The sequence below is a fragment of the Eleginops maclovinus genome, chromosome 5, assembly GCF_036324505.1.
Source record: "Eleginops maclovinus isolate JMC-PN-2008 ecotype Puerto Natales chromosome 5, JC_Emac_rtc_rv5, whole genome shotgun sequence".
NCBI lineage: Eukaryota > Metazoa > Chordata > Actinopteri > Perciformes > Eleginopidae > Eleginops > Eleginops maclovinus.
The window spans coordinates 21,262,708-21,278,719 of NC_086353.1; the positions used below are offsets into that span (position 1 = coordinate 21,262,708).

Below are 16,012 nucleotides of genomic sequence, written 5' to 3' on the forward strand. Positions count from 1 at the left end.
ACTATTGTAAAAAAATAGATAAGTAGCAATCATTTAAAAAGTGAACGTATACAAATATTGAATAAGCTAGTACTGTTTACACATTTTAAATGAATTGAAAGAAAGAAAATACATCATAAATTGCACATGAGTAGTGATACTGCGAAACGTTTTATATAACATGCAGTGTTATTGCACATCAGAGATATGAGAGCTCAAACCAAATACAGTGAGAGCAGAAAACAGCAACACCAATAACCCAGCTACCCGGACACAAATGACTAACTTTCTGTTCTTTTTGTGGCTGTTTCCCTGGTTTTAACATTATACTTTAGATACTTTATTGCTTATTTACTCTTTGAAGCCAGAGACACATTCATTATGTTCGCTTTTATTTTGTTTCTGTCTGTGATTGACGGTCCTTTCTGTTCCTGTGCAGACACATCAATCGACGAGAACTTCCGTTTGTTTCTCAGTTCCATGCCGACCAAAGTATTTCCTGTTACAGTGCTCCAGAACTCTGTCAAGGTACACAAACACACACACAGGCACACACACACATGCAATTTGCCACTCTTTAATGTCTCTTTAGTTCCCTGCATATCATTTGAAGATTGTCTGTTTTGGAAACATGTTGGATTCATCTGATATACTATTGGCACTATAAGGAAGATGATATTGACTCTAGCAAGGCAGTGTCTGTGCATAGCTCTGTGTGTTCTTCTCAATAGTAGCCATTGAACCCTATGTTCCTCTTTGTCGTTGTTGCTAGGTGACTAATGAGCCTCCTAAAGGCCTCCGCGCCAACATGCGACGGGCCTTCACAGAGATCTCCTGCAACTTCTTTGAAGATAACATTCTGGGAAGCCAATGGAGGAAGATGGTCTTTGGAGTGTGCTTTTTCCACGCAATTATCCAGGTAACACACAAGCTCACACGTTCTTGCATGCATGGCTTTTCTTGGGTCTGTGCCTGTCCCTCTACGTTATGTCCTTATTTTTGTCTTGCTTTGCATGTGTCTTAGGAGCGGAAGAAGTTTGGTCCTCTGGGCTGGAACATCCGCTATGAGTTTAATGACAGTGACAGGGAGTGTGCGCTGCTCAACCTCAGCCTCTACTGCAAAGAGGGCAAAATCCCTTGGGACGCTCTCATCTACATCACTGGTAGGAAAGCTCTCACACAGTGATAAGTGTGGGAAGGCTCGGTAACACAGTTCAATACCGATTCTGCAACATTGAGTAACTACCAATCTTTTGTCCCTCTATTAAACAACAAAGGTGTTAATAATGCTTGTGTAAGGATGCACTTTGCTTAACCTAGCCAACTAAAAGACATCACACTCCAGCTGTTAACTCAAAAAATATTCTACTCCCCTAAAACAAAAAGCACAAAACATGACTTATGCAATGCTGCTGCTTCTTCATATTTATAGTTTTCACTACAGCAGCATTTTTGATTGTTTAGAACTATTAAAAAGGAATTTTGAAAAGGAAGTGCAACCTTGTGCAAAAGTTAAAGTCGAAGAATTTAAATTAGCAAGTAAATCATAAATCCATTGTAAAAACACTCAATGTAGCCTATTCACCTGGTGTAGCCCCGCCCCTTTAACCTGTTGCGGTTAAAAGACATATGTCTTCGTTCTCCCGGCTTGGAAATAGCAGCATTGTACACAGTTGTTTTTATTCAAGATTATTTACAGCTACACTGCAGTATGGATTTACAGAACCACATCCTTCCTCTCTTAGTGACTGGCAGGATTACATATGAAGATGTTTCTTTGATCACTTTGTAGTGTCTTGTGGTGTTGATGGCTCCTGCTATGAAGCTACCAAAACATATCAGTCGGTCAGACTGCATTCTAAAGCTCACGGCAACAGTTTATAAAAACTCTAGATTAAGGTCCAAAGTGTTGACAATAATAAAAACAACCTAGAGACTGAACTCAATTACGAGTCAGTGTGCTATTTATCCAGCAGACGTTAGCTACTTTGCCATTAAACATTATCTACCTACCTACAAGCCTACTCACCAACCCACCAAGCTAACTATCTGTCTGTAAATCAAGCTAGCTAACGGTCGCTAACTATCTATCTAGTCAGCTAGCTTACCACAGCTACACAGGCTAACAAACTGGTTAGTGAATGTTATTACATTGTACGGCGCCATTTAGCCAGCACAGCAAAGGGTGAATAATTCAAAGATTGTTGTTGACAGATTAAGATTAGATTTGCTTAAAATAATCATTTGTATGATCTTTTTTTTTCCTCGATATTCCATTCATTGCAGGTCTACCTAATGTGTGAATAAATCATTTTCAAAAAGCACTAGTTAATGTAATTGGTATTGTTCCAATCACATTTCCTAATACATTTTAAGTACAATGTGAAAGACTTGACATGAAACAGATGGTTTAGCTTTCGACAAGGCAGGACGTGCAGATAAAAACTCTCTGTATCACCGAGGTCAGCGTGTTTGTTGAGTTGTCCGCGTGTGACATGGACCGCACACTGTTTGTTCTGCCAACAACTAAAACACATTTCCAGCGTAGAGTGAAAGTGGGACGGCAAAATGTTTGTTCATTTTACAAAGCAGGGCGGTTCTCGAACATAATTTCACTCTGTCCTGCAGCTGTTATCCCTCGTTTGCTTACACTCAGTGAACTTTCACTGCTCTCTGCTTCTTGGCTTTGTGTTTGAAATAACAAATGGTCCCATGTGCTCTAAAACCTGTCAAACCCGGCAGATAAATGCTGTAGATCCTAACATTGTGGTTATGAGGACTTTAATATGAAATAGTTTGACTTCTTTACAGCATTTGCAAGGTATATGATTGTTTGCCCCATTTATACCAATGAGGGTAGACTAAATATTTGTAACGCTTCACAGGTTGATGATATTTTTTAATCAACTAATTCAATATAAAGAAGACATATTATGCTCATATTCAGGTGTCATATTTGTATTTTGTGTCTCTACTGTGACATGTTTCCATGCTTTAATGTTCAAAAAGCCAATCTGCTCTGATTGGTTAGCTGGCCATTTCTGTTACGATTGGTTAAACCCATAGAGATGTCCCTCCCCTGAGCCTATCACGTACAATGTGTTGGAACTCTAGCCAATAGAAGTGCAAGTTTTAGGAGTGTGTGGGAGAGAAACGCATTCTGTCTTTGCAGACCATCACACGAACTTTAGTTTACTGAAAATAAATGTTTCTGTTTTAATTATGTTTGGTAATGCATTTTCAGAGATGAAACTTTTTAATCCTGTGCCCACTTATGGACACAAATTACATTTTAATTGAATTAGGATGATTGAATATGATCTGTCTTCCATAACAGATACATTTAAAGTCATTAAGAAGACGAGGGAGGGATCCCTTTCCTTCACAATACTCATCACATCGCTGAAGTTCATTTGTTTTCCTAATCTGGTTTTCAATTACACCTTCAAATGATTATGTGCCGTCTCAGTGGAGCGCTGTATCACATTCCTCTCTCATTGCTGCGATCACGCTACAGTGATATTAGTTTAATCCTTAATTCTAACAGTCCTTGTGCGCCACAGCTTCACACTCTTTGAGGGCATGACTTTAAATTCAAACCATGCATGATAATACTGCTCCTCTTTTCGAAGGAATAATTTCTCTCTTCTAGTGCAAAAATAAAGTCTTTGCCATCTTTACTGCGCCTGCAGCTTACTAAAGGCTTCAGCAGAGATGTGTCTGATTATTCACCCCCTTCCTTAATGTCTTACATAACCGTGTCTTCATGGAAAGTGTTGGGTTGTAAGTGTTACATATAATTTCCTCTGCCCCTTTGGTAATATTCCCCCTCCTGCTATGGCTGTCTTTTCATATATCCTTTCCTTTTGTCTATATTTGCCTTGTAGCATTGTGTTAGCTTCTCTGTGCTGTTCATTGTTAAAGGAAAAGTCAAGGGGTTGTAGACACTCCTGACACTCGTCAACATGAGACTTGAGAGAAATTTGAGACAAAAAAAGAAAAACATAAATAGTGCAAGAAAATTGTGCCACAATCTTGCAAGTAAAATGCAGCAATAATTAAACTAATTACATACCAAATAGAATAAGATGACTGAAATCACAATGTAACACTGGTGCTTCTTTTGGCTTCGCTCCAACATTGTATTCGATAGGCTTGTATTTCACAGACATAACATTATACAGTATAAACATGTGGTATACACTGTTATAGCACTGAGATTAAAATGTGTGGTTTTAATGGGAGTGAACGGGGCATTTTTATACTTGATTGGCCAATTAGGGTAGTCAATTTAAAATCTGGCACTGCACAAAAACTAATAATGCCCCCAAATCAATGTTGTTCCCAATCTTTGACCTATCCAAGACTGTAAGAAAAAAAAAAAGAAAAGCCAAGCCCCCCCCCAACATTTATTATTATGGATGTTGTGTTGAAGATTAAGTGTAAGTTTTTTCTGTGTTTGTCTCCCTAGGTGAGATCACATATGGAGGCAGAGTGACGGATGCCTGGGACCAACGCTGCCTCAGGACCATCCTCAAAGGCTTCTTCTCGCCTAAAACCCTGGAGACTGGCTACTCCTACTCCCACTCAGGTGATTCATTTGAGAGGGATTAAGCGCACAAGGTATAACAGGTGTATGTCCAGAATATTTTCTTTCGATTAACTGTTTTGTCACGTCTGTTTAAGGTATCTACTTTGCCCCGGAGACGGATGAACTCACGCAATATAAGAAATATATCGAGAGTCTTCCGATCATAGATGATCCTGAGGTCTTTGGCATGCATGAGAATGCCAACTTGGCCTTTCAGGTAAGAAAAAACAGCAGTATCTTAGAGAATAATATATATATCTTCAACGTTCTCTCATGAGCAGATGTTGTAGACTAATTGAAGTTATGTTTGCCTTTGTTATGTATTCCTATAGCTCGTTTTAACTAGCAAATGTCATTATTTATGGGTCGAGTCTACTAGAGCTTCTCATACATTTTACAGCCGGCTGTAAAAACATGTCTTTCTGGAGAGTGTGAGAGAGCAACTGTGAAATATCAATAGATGAGGGTGCTTTAGTATGAGTGTTTATTATGCGTTTGCTTCCACAGCGCCAAGAAACCATGACTCTGATCAGCACCATACTAGACGTGAATCCTCGCTCATCAGCCTGCCATGGGGCCAAAAGCAACGATGACATCGTCTGTGAGCTCGCCGAATCCATCTTAGCCAAGCTACCAGGTACATGCAAACACAAACATGCATCATGCATTTATGGGACATGACTACAGATGAAGAGAAAGAGAAGTAGGAGAAGAGAGATGTAAGTGCCCCAAACTATGGGCTGGTTCAAGGTGAGCCTGAGCCAGCCCTAACTATAGGCTTTATTAAAAAAAAGGAAGAGAATGAGCATCATTAACTCAAAATCTAACGCAGTGTTCTCCACCTCTGTTGTTTTGTCCGTTGGTCTCCCTGCTGTTCTACTTTTCTGTGCAGATCTTCTGGAAATGGACGACGCGGTTGAAACTCTCTTTGTCCGGGACGAAAACGGCCGCCTTAACTCCCTGACGACCGTGTTGGGCCAAGAGGTGGACAGATTCAACAACCTGCTGAGAGTGCTCAAGGTGACACACATAGCGTACTCCCATAAACACACACATTTATATATACTGTATGTACTGTAAATAGGGAGGCTGTAGCACAGTGTGTTTGTGCACTTATCTTTGGATCAGGGGAGCACTGGTTCCATCCCCACTGCAGTCAGCAGGGCAAGACACTTTACCCTAAATTGCACCTGTGGGGACTGCCCACAATATTGAGTATGTAGGTCTCTTTGGATAAAAGCGTCTAACGTGACATGTAATGTAATAAATATATATACAGTGGGGCAAAAAAGTATTTAGTCAGCCACCAATTGTGCAAGTTCTCCCATTTAAAAAGATGAGAGCGGCCTGTAATTTTTATCATAGATATACCTCAACTATGAGAGACAAAATGAGAAAAAAAAATCCAGGAAATCACATTGTCTGATTTTTAATGAATTAATTGGTAAATTCCTCGGTAAAATAAGTATTTGGTCACCTACAAACAAGCAAGATTTCTGGCTCTCACAGACCTGTAACTTCTTCTTTAAGAGGCTCCTCTGTCCTCCACTCGTTACCTGTATTAATGGCACATTTTTTAACTCGTTATCAGTATAAAAGACACCTGTCCACAACCTCAAACAGTCATACTCCAAACTCCACTATGGCCAAGACCAAAGAGCTGTCAAAGGAGACCAGAGACAAAATTGTAGACCTGCATCAGGCTGGGAAAACTGAATCTGCAATAGGTAAGCAGCTTGGTGTGAAGAAATCAACTGTGGGAGCAATTATTAGAAAATGGAAGACATACAAGACCACTGCTAATCTCCCTCGATCTGGGGCTCCACGCAAGATCTCACCCCGTGGGGTCAAAATGATCACAAGAACGGTGAGCAAAAATCCCAGAACCACACGGGGGGACCTAGTGAATGACCTGCAGAGAGCTGGGACCAAAGTAATAGAGGCTACCATCAGTAACACACTACGCCGCCAGGGACTTAAATCATGCAGTTCCAGACGTGTCCCCCTGCTTAAGCCAGTACATGTCCAGGCCTGTCTGAAATTTGCTAGAGGGCATTTGGATGATCCAGAAGAGGATTGGGAGAATGTCATATGGTCAGATGAAACCAAAATAGAACTTTTTGGTAAAAACTCAACTGGTCGTGTTTGGAGGAGAAAGAATGCAGAGTTGCATCCAAAGAACACCATACCTACTGTGAAGCATGGGGGTGGAAACATCATGCTTTGGGGCTGTTTTTCTGCAAAGGGACCAGGACGACTGATCCGTGTAAAGGAAAGAATGAATGGGGCCATGTATCGTGAGATTTTGAGTGAAAACCTCCTTCCATCAGCAAGGGCACTGAAGATGAAGCGTGGCTGGGTCTTTCAGCATGACAATGATCCCAAACACACCGCCAGGGCAACGAAGGAGTGGCTTCGTAAGAAGCATTTCAAGGTCCTGGAGTGGCCTTGCCAGTCTCCAGATCTCAACCGCATAGAAAATCTTTGGAGGGAGTTGAAAGTCCGTGTTGCCCAGCGACAGCCCCAAAACATCACTGCTTTAGAGGAGATCTGCATGGAGGAATGGGCCAAAATACCAGCAACAGTGTGTGAAAACCTTGTGAAGACTTACAGAAAACGTTTGACCTCTGTCATTGCCAACAAAGGGTATATAACAAAGTATTGAGATGAACTTTTGTTATTGACCAAATACTTATTTTCCACAATAATTTGAATATAAATTCTTTAAAAATCCTACAATGTGATTTCCTGGATTTTTTTTCTCATTCTGTCTCTCATAGTTGAGGTATACCTATGATCAAAATTACAGGCCTCTCTCATCTTTTTAAATGGGAGAACTTGCACAATTGGTGGCTGACTAAATACTTTTTTGCCCCACTGTATATCCATGGCTACTTCATTATCTTCCTTCACCAGTACAATCTTGTGCAATTTGATGCAAAACGTGCCATACATTCTACCTACTTTTACAAGGTTCTTTTTGTTGTTTACTATATATGAATGTATGTCTTATATCGGTATCGAGTGGTGTTTGTTAACATGTGTTTCTGGGTCTGCATGAAGGTCCTCTCATGCAGACTTCCCGTAAACCACTGCTGGATTTCCAAGAACTGGAAGAAAATGTTGACACCAAACCCTGATGACCCGAATGTCCAAAGAACAGATTTTGATTGTATAAGTTAATGATGTAAGGTTATGTAATATCTGCGACTAAATAGAGAGATTGTATTGGAAGACCTTGGTTTTCTTGCAAGTACACTTGATATTGTACGCTCTTTTCTTCAGTCTGGTCCTCGAGATATCCAGAAATGATACAGTTATTAGTTTTAGGGAACACAACAGTGGTCACTTTTTGGAATATGTACATTCAATTATATGTTTATAACTTACATGGGAGGAAGAATATTAGAAGCAATAGTATGCAGTTTGTAACAACACTAACTCTTACCTCAGTGCTAATTGAATAACATCTTTTAAGACGTGTTGAAAAACAATGAAAACAGATCATTAAAAATACAGTAGTATCAAAGTATATGTTGGCAGAACATTCGACAGAACTACATCGTACATCATAAACTGGCCACTCAGTGCATATTTTTTGCTCAAAGTCTATTTCCTGTAAGTTATTGATAGTAGCAAACACTGCTAGTGGAATTATACTTGCGAATGTGATGAGGAGAAATGGAAAAACAGATGAAAAAAGGGATAAATAATGTTAAGGTCCCCTATCATGCTACTTCTCAGGTCCATATATGTATTTTGTTGCTCCACTATGACATGTTTTTATGCTTCAATGTTGAAAAAGTGCTTTATTTTCCTCACACATAATTACATAATAGTAATAGTAGTACATAATTGACCACTTCTCACTCATCTGAAACGGTCTGTAGAGCCCATGCCCCCACCTTTGCAAAAGCGCACTTTGCTCTGATTGGTTAGCTGGCGACTCTGTTGTGATTGGTCAACCGCTTAGAGATCTGTCAAATGTCCCGCCCTGAAAAAATGGCATCGCTTGTTGCGCCGTACCAGTTTATTACAAATAAATAATGATAGATTATCAGTAATCATTTCAAAGTGACACAGAGACATCGGATTGACCTTCAGCAGCGTTTGTATGACCTTGAACACAACTTTTGATCACAAACAGCAAAGACTGTTTATAGCTATGGCTCTGTAAAGTGAAGCAGTTGTCTTTGATCTTTCTTGGCTGCTAGTTCAGTGAGTTTTGTTCATACAGCGATGAGACTTATACCAATGGAATCTGTGGAATCTCAGGATTCATATGATATGTGGTATCTCGTTTTCGTTCAGTGCTGATTTAGACGCTTGGTGTTGGAATTATGATTCGTTTTGGTAAAAATGGTTAATATGGTCTGGTAGCTGAGTTTCTTCCCGTTAAGTGGGTATGCCTCATTAATAGGTTGGTAATGTTAACATGCCCTGAGACGCTGTTTCTTACAAGTTGCTGCGTCTGGGCTTAAGAGGTTAACGTGTTGTGATGAAAAACCATCGCCGTATTTCTGCACAGTTCAGGTAAAGTTAGCGGGCATACAGCCTGAAAGCTTGGTAGCGTAGCGTTGATAGCGTTAGCTTGCTCAACTCCCACAACAGCTCCACAATTCATCTGCGTCTGAAAAGCGGGTCTGCTAGTCACCAGATTTCATTCTGCCTGGTTCTGTTAAAAATTCTATGGGCGGTTACAAACCAAGTGGGCGGAGCCATGAATAATAGTTAAGCTTTGCTACGACACGCTGACGGAGACTTCAGATTGGCCCATATCTTCTGCCTATTTTCTTTCATTGGCTATTGCATACAGCAGACAAGTTCCATAGTTTTCAAACCTACCATAGTTCACGAACTCATATTGACCTATCTTATGTCAAAAACAACAGGGGAACACTTTTTTTAGTGGAAGGTCCACTTTAAACATCTCTTTTCTCCTCCTCATTCTGATATACTTTGTTGTTGTTTCCCAGATGTCCCTTGTGACTCTCCAGAAGGCCATCGCAGGTCTGGTGGTGATGTCGGAGGAAATGGACTGCATATACACAAGCTTCCTGAACAACCACGTTCCCACCCACTGGGCGAACTCTGCCTACCCTTCCCTCAAACCCCTGGCCTCCTGGGTCAGGGACCTGACCCTCAGGACCGCCTTCATCCAGGTTTGGACAAGGAAATGTCATCCTAAGCACTGTATTGTATTGAAAGGTGTCATTTTTTACCAAAAGACAATGAAGAATTATGATAATTAATAAGAGATATGTAAAAACATTGGGAAGAAATTCGATGTGTGTGTGTTTTCCCTTCAGGTTGAAATCACTAATAACTCGTGAACATTTATCCCCAAGGCATCTCTTCATGCCCCTTTCTTTCTTCCTCTTTTAACATTTGGTTCATCTCCCCTGACTTAAACTGTTCTTCCGTGAGACTGGTCTGAACATGTGTTTGCACATCACTAAATCCTCCTCTCTGACACAAACACAAAAGGGGACAACAGGGCAGGGGGGGGGATTAGTTTATGAAGTGATGTGTATTCGCTGAGTCACACTGCACATGCTCACCTCCTCAGAAGAGAGAATCCACCTCACCGCCAGTCCACTCTCGGGCCCCATAAGTACCAGGGTGCCTGTAATGCATCATGGCTTGTTAAACACTGACACAACACATTCAAAAGTTATTTAAAGATACATTAAAATTACCCTGCCCTCATTTTCTGTCCTTTGCTAGACGTGGATCGCACAGGGTCAGCCCAAATCGTTCTGGATCTCTGGATTCTTCTTCCCTCAAGGCTTCCTTACTGGTAAAACACACCATAATGTCTATCAATTTTTCCCATGAGCCATAGCAGTAACTGAGGGAAATTTAAAGCTGCTAACATACATCAAAATCACTTGAAGTTCCTGTGTCCCTTGGCTTTTCTATCTGTTTTGGCTACTTCGTAGTGGTTTGATGTTGTTTTTTCACCACGAACACCAACTGAAGGATTTTTGCACCCCCACATTTTGTATAAATGTGTTTCACCACTCACAGCCGTCCAACAGACGTAGAGTAAGGAGACATTCCTCATTGAACTCTCACCGACCATTCTTTTGGCTTTTCTATGTTCTTATAATAGTTTCCCTCTGAAAAACGCAGCAAAAAGTAACTGCTCCTCCATTTTTCTACAGTGAGGGCAGCAGGGTTATTTGCTAAGTTCAAGTATTTTAAACTTAAAGGGCTGCAAAAAAACGGCAGAATGCTCAGAAAGAAAAAGTTGATGGCGCTAAAAATTAGGGTCTTTTGGACACAGGCCCTTTTTTAGTATTTAAAGTAAACATTAAAAAAAACATGTTGGTTAGCTTTAATTTAAAGCTCAACAGTATCCTGAGTTGCTATTATTTTGGTGTTATACTGTATCACACAATAACACAAACAAATACATCTTAAATGCTCTTTTCTGCCTGTAGGGGTACTTCAGAATCACGCCAGGCACTACAATCTGCCCATAGATGAGCTCAACTTCCGCTTCAACATGGTGCCGGTGTTCGAGACCAGGTGGCGGTCTGCGAGGCTCTACGGGATCTGCCCGGCAACACGAAACTGGACATCGATGAGGAGGTACTGAAAAGGGAGGTTTTTGGTGGTTAGTAATATTTAAGAATTGTGATGAATCTAGATTGTCCTAGTTGCTTTGGGGATAAGGCACCAACCGGTACCGGCAGAATCTTTGTTTTGTGCCCAGTGGGGAACCTTTGGTGCATGCATTCCCCCATACTGCTATCTAATGTGGTGGCTTTCTTACAATGACATTGAAGAAATAGAGAGAAAGTTATTTTTAAATGATTCTTGTGGCTTCCAGGAAGACAGCAGTCGTCCCAAATCTCAGTGGGAGCATATCGGAATTATTTTTACTTTGAGCTTTCCTGCATTCAGCTAAATTTAGCATTTTCTAAAATTCCCCGAAAAATGAAAGAAACCTCATGGAAAGCTATAAAGGATGGATCCCTCTACCAAGATGGACAGAAGTGCAATAGATGTTATGTGTTTGGATTAAAAAAGATAATGACATTTCGAAAAAGACAATCCAAAATCACAATAATGATTGAAAAATGAAAATTAATATTTTTTTGAAAAATTGATCACAGGAAATGTCAAAAGTCTTTGCAGCCCCGCCAAAAATGAATGACATTGGGGTGCAAGGCAAGCTGGAGCCAGCTCTAGTTGAGCATTTTATCAAAGATTAAAGTTTTAAGCCTTTCTTAGGCCCGATTTGCTCCCGATGGCATGGCCAACGGTGTATGAATGTGTGTGAAAGGTAGTTACCTAGGGTACTGCTCTGTATGAATAGGTGTGAATGGGGTGAATGACATGTAGTATGTAAAGCGCTTTGAGGGGTCGAAAAGACTGGATAAAGTGCTATATAAGTACAAGTCCATTTACCATTCCATTTACAAGAGGCAACCTAAATCCAAAAAAGAATGTACATAATTGAAAATAGGTCTCCTTGTTCACCACTTCTCCATGTCATGTGTTGCAACAGTTACCAGAGCCTCAAGACGGTGTTCTCGTGCACGGCATGTTCATGGATTCCAGTCGCTGGGACAATGAAAACATGGTGATCGAGGATGCGTTACCCCGGGTGATGAACGCAATGCTGCCCGTGGTGCACTTTGAGCCGCAGCAGAACTACGTGCCCGAGCCCGACCTCTACCACGCTCCTCTGTACAAAACCTCAGCCAGAGCCGGGACTCTGTCCACCACAGGTACACTCTGACATCCAGATAATGTTTACATGTTGCTGATACATTAGCCACAGAATCAGAAGGCAGGGGTTTATTGATTGGCCTATTTATAAATAAAATCTGATATCAATCAGGCTAGAAATTTAAGTTTGGTGTCTTTACCAAGGTAGACATTCTTGGCTCAGAGTGTGAGATAAAAAATATTTAAAGATATAGTTGTTATATTCTTTAAATGTTTCAGGACACTATAGATGAATACGCTAACACGATTTAACTAATATACATGTAGCCTAGGTATCCATGGAACTTCACCAGTTCATTACATAGGATGCAAATAAGGCAATATCTCATGCAAATGTTTTTGTGAAATTAGGAGAAATGTACAGACACAAATAGACAAAGTTAGTTTTATAACCACCGGCAGGCGTAATTTAGATGTTTTCTCGACAATAGTCTGAAAAAATACTTGTTATGGAAGCATAAAAGCCCAAAAGTGCTTGAAAACGTTTGTACCTGCAGTGTTGCAGTGTCCAGCAGTGGCTCAGTCAGTAGGGGCTTGGACTGGGAATCGTAGGGTCGCCGGTTCAAGTCCCCGAACAGACTTGAAATATGGAAAGTGGACTGCTACTTGGAGAGGTCCCAGTTCACCTCCTAGGCCCTGCTGTGGTGCCCTTGAGCAAGGCACCGGACACCTCCAATCCCCCCTCCCCATTGCTCCCCGGGCGCTGCACGATAGCTGCCCACTGCTCCTAGTACTAGGATGGGTTAAATGCAGAGGACTAATTTCACTGTGTGTGCTCTGCTGTGTGCATGCATGTGACAAATAAAGAGGGTTTCATCCTCCGATTCTATCTATCTATTCTGTTGTGCCTAAAGCATTGTAATGATTTATCTCATTTCTTCCCATCACCCTTCACTCCTGTCTCCATCCAGGTCACTCAACCAATTTTGTTGTGACGGTAATGCTTCCCTCCAACCGACCCAGTGACTACTGGATATCAAAAGCCTCTGCTCTGCTGTGCCAGTTGGATGATTGAGTTTGTATGCAAGGACAAAAAGGAATTGGAGATGTGACTGCAAGGAACATACACCTCCAAGCACAACTTTGAATTAGCGTGGAAGCTTTTGTGGAATTATTTATAAAGATTGCTGTGAGTGCACTTACTTCTCACACAGTATAATAAACACATCTGAGATGGATCTACCTGCTTCCTTTTGTACACTCTTGTGTAGTACACTCAGGTCTATGCAGCGGCAAATTCTTATTGTGATGTCAATTGATGACAGGGGGCAGTTATTCCAGATCTGTGAGGATGAGTCTCCACAGTTTCCCATACTAAAGAGCTCTTTTCACGCTGTGAAGTGAGTAAATGGATTTGCTTACGGGAAAATGTAGTACACATGTAACCTCCGGGAGCAAGCATACGGAGGAATGGATCGAAAAACATAAAGTAGATGGATGAAGGCAGGTTTCTCAAGACACATGGCAAACAAAAACAAAAACAGGGAGTAGCTGGAGGGATGTGTTGAGACAGGAGAAGGACTGATGATCATCTAATGATGAAATGTTTCCGCCACAGCCCACACACACACAGCTGCCTATTTGTGTCACTTAGATCATGCAGTGCACACACATAATATATGACTCTTCAAATACATTAGGTACACCCACTGCAGTGCTGGGGCATCGTGCAGACGCACTCCATCTCTGTCTCCCTCACACACACTGCCCCCAAACTCGCCTTGCCGCTCTGCTAACGCCAAGACGATGAGGGTGTACATGAATACTATATTTAATAGCAACCTGTCAGCAGCAACAGCACACAAAAAAAATGCAAATAGTAGGAGTGTTGGTACAGATGATAGACATTTTTATATAACTAAATCACATCTCATTTTGTTAGACGCACTATTATGCTTTGGGGGCTTTCCCTTTCCTGTAATGTGTTATATAGGTTTTAATGGATGTAAATGGTGTGCAAAGGCTAAAATCCCAAAGTTCCCTCTAGAGGGAGTTTCTCTCTTTTAGCGGATGATATCTTTTAATGCTAAATATATAACTCTAATGAAACATAGTATGCATCGGCCATTTCCTCATGAATCATTTCAAATAATGCACAAGACTATTTTAGAATTACGCAGAGTTAGAATGACATGTTAAAATCTTCTTTGCATTTTTGGAAAATGCATTATTGTAAATATAATTCCAGAGTCTTGAGGCTGACTTTAAACCACGGCAAATTCTACATTAAGTAAAAGCAAATTGTGATTACTAAATTCTTTCCCGTTTTCTGTTCTGCATTGACCGATTTATTTGGATTACTGCAGTGGCATTGAAACACTTACGTTTTAATGCGGCTTACCTGATAATGATTTAAGCTGCCGAAATATCAATAAAAATAGTTTACTTGATTAATTAAATCGTATGCCATTAAATTTAGCAAAAGCCATATGAAAAACAAAAATATTCTTCAATTTTATTTGACTTACTTTACCTTTTGCATCAATTCCCCTTTATAATTACTTTTCTATTAAGTCTCCATTTAAATCACTTTTTATTTCTCAATGTACTTATTCCTCTTCAAATCCATTTAGTTGTGTATTGTGATTTTCCCCCTTATTTATTTCTCGGAACTTAGTTATTTCTGTATTTTCTTAAATCATTGATAAGAATTTAACACATGTTTTGGGTTTACATGTAGGCACATCATTACAATTAAACAATTCTTAGTGTTATAAAAGTTTGTTGAGACATTATGTAGCTGAAAGAGGAAACCATGAGTCATGATTCTGGCGAATGTCTCAACTTTAATCTGAATTCCTACCGGATTTCCTTTTTACACTTTCTCCGTCTTCCTCTCTTCATCCTTCACTCTCACTTCCCCACTATCTGTTCTCCAGCCAGTCACTGTACAGTCTGCTTTGCACTTTGTTTATTAGATTTGCTCAACCTGTCTGTTTCTAAACAGGGTTTGATCCGTATCCGAGGCAATTGTGTTACAGTGCTATTCATGCGAAGGCATCCCCAAAGCTGTAAATGGTGATGAGGTGTCTGGCTTTGCGGGGGCATATCAGCACACATCATCAGGAAATGTCAGTTCAGAGGTGAATCCTTTCTATTGTTAATATCACTTCATGTACGGATGGTGAAAAAAAAAAACACATTTCACTTGATGCAGTAACTTTCGGCCCATGGATTGGGAAAGCACAGCGATGCAGTGTAATGTTTTAATTTTGTGCAAGTCAACTAGTGCATAGTGACTGCACAAATGACTTCACCCATGCATGATTTTCTGTATCATCCACAGCCACTGACCTCCTTTATTAAACTCCTTTCTCCTGATTTAATATTTTATGAGCCAAATTTTGAATGTACTGAAGGCCATTTTGCTATTAGGTTAGGAGTCGTAATAAGGAGGGAGGCAAAGGAAAGAAGGAGTAAGAAAAAGATTATATGGCACAGCCACTCTGGGAAACCAGTGTCTTATCAACACAGACACAGACACAGCTGACTCCTGATTAAGTCAAAGGGACAAGGACATGGCTGATGTACTGATTGGTCAAGAAGGAGAGATTACATTTAGGGTGAGATAAAGTACATTTGAATGAAAATAGCTCAGGACATAGATATTTTAATACTAATTGACATGTTTGTATTGATCGATTACATATAGATAGTGATAAACGGGTTGATAGATGTTATTATATTAGCAGAAATTAT

The 16,012-nt window shown here is 40.4% G+C and overlaps 1 protein-coding gene across 1 annotated transcript in view; it reads left to right on the forward strand.

Moving 5' to 3' along the window:
• The window catches only part of dnah6 (dynein, axonemal, heavy chain 6), a 98,451-nt gene extending 85,037 nt beyond the window's left edge, over nt 1-13,414 (forward strand). The window contains 13 exon segments of the mRNA XM_063883443.1: nt 419-507; nt 752-898; nt 1,004-1,142; nt 4,451-4,570; nt 4,666-4,787; nt 5,078-5,207; nt 5,463-5,590; nt 9,547-9,732; nt 10,298-10,370; nt 11,017-11,091; nt 11,094-11,167; nt 12,090-12,312; nt 13,225-13,414. Coding sequence (XP_063739513.1) covers nt 419-507; nt 752-898; nt 1,004-1,142; nt 4,451-4,570; nt 4,666-4,787; nt 5,078-5,207; nt 5,463-5,590; nt 9,547-9,732; nt 10,298-10,370; nt 11,017-11,091; nt 11,094-11,167; nt 12,090-12,312; nt 13,225-13,328 — 1,610 coding nt within the window. The 3' untranslated portion in view covers nt 13,329-13,414.
• Nucleotides 13,415-16,012: the final 2,598 nt, after the last annotated feature.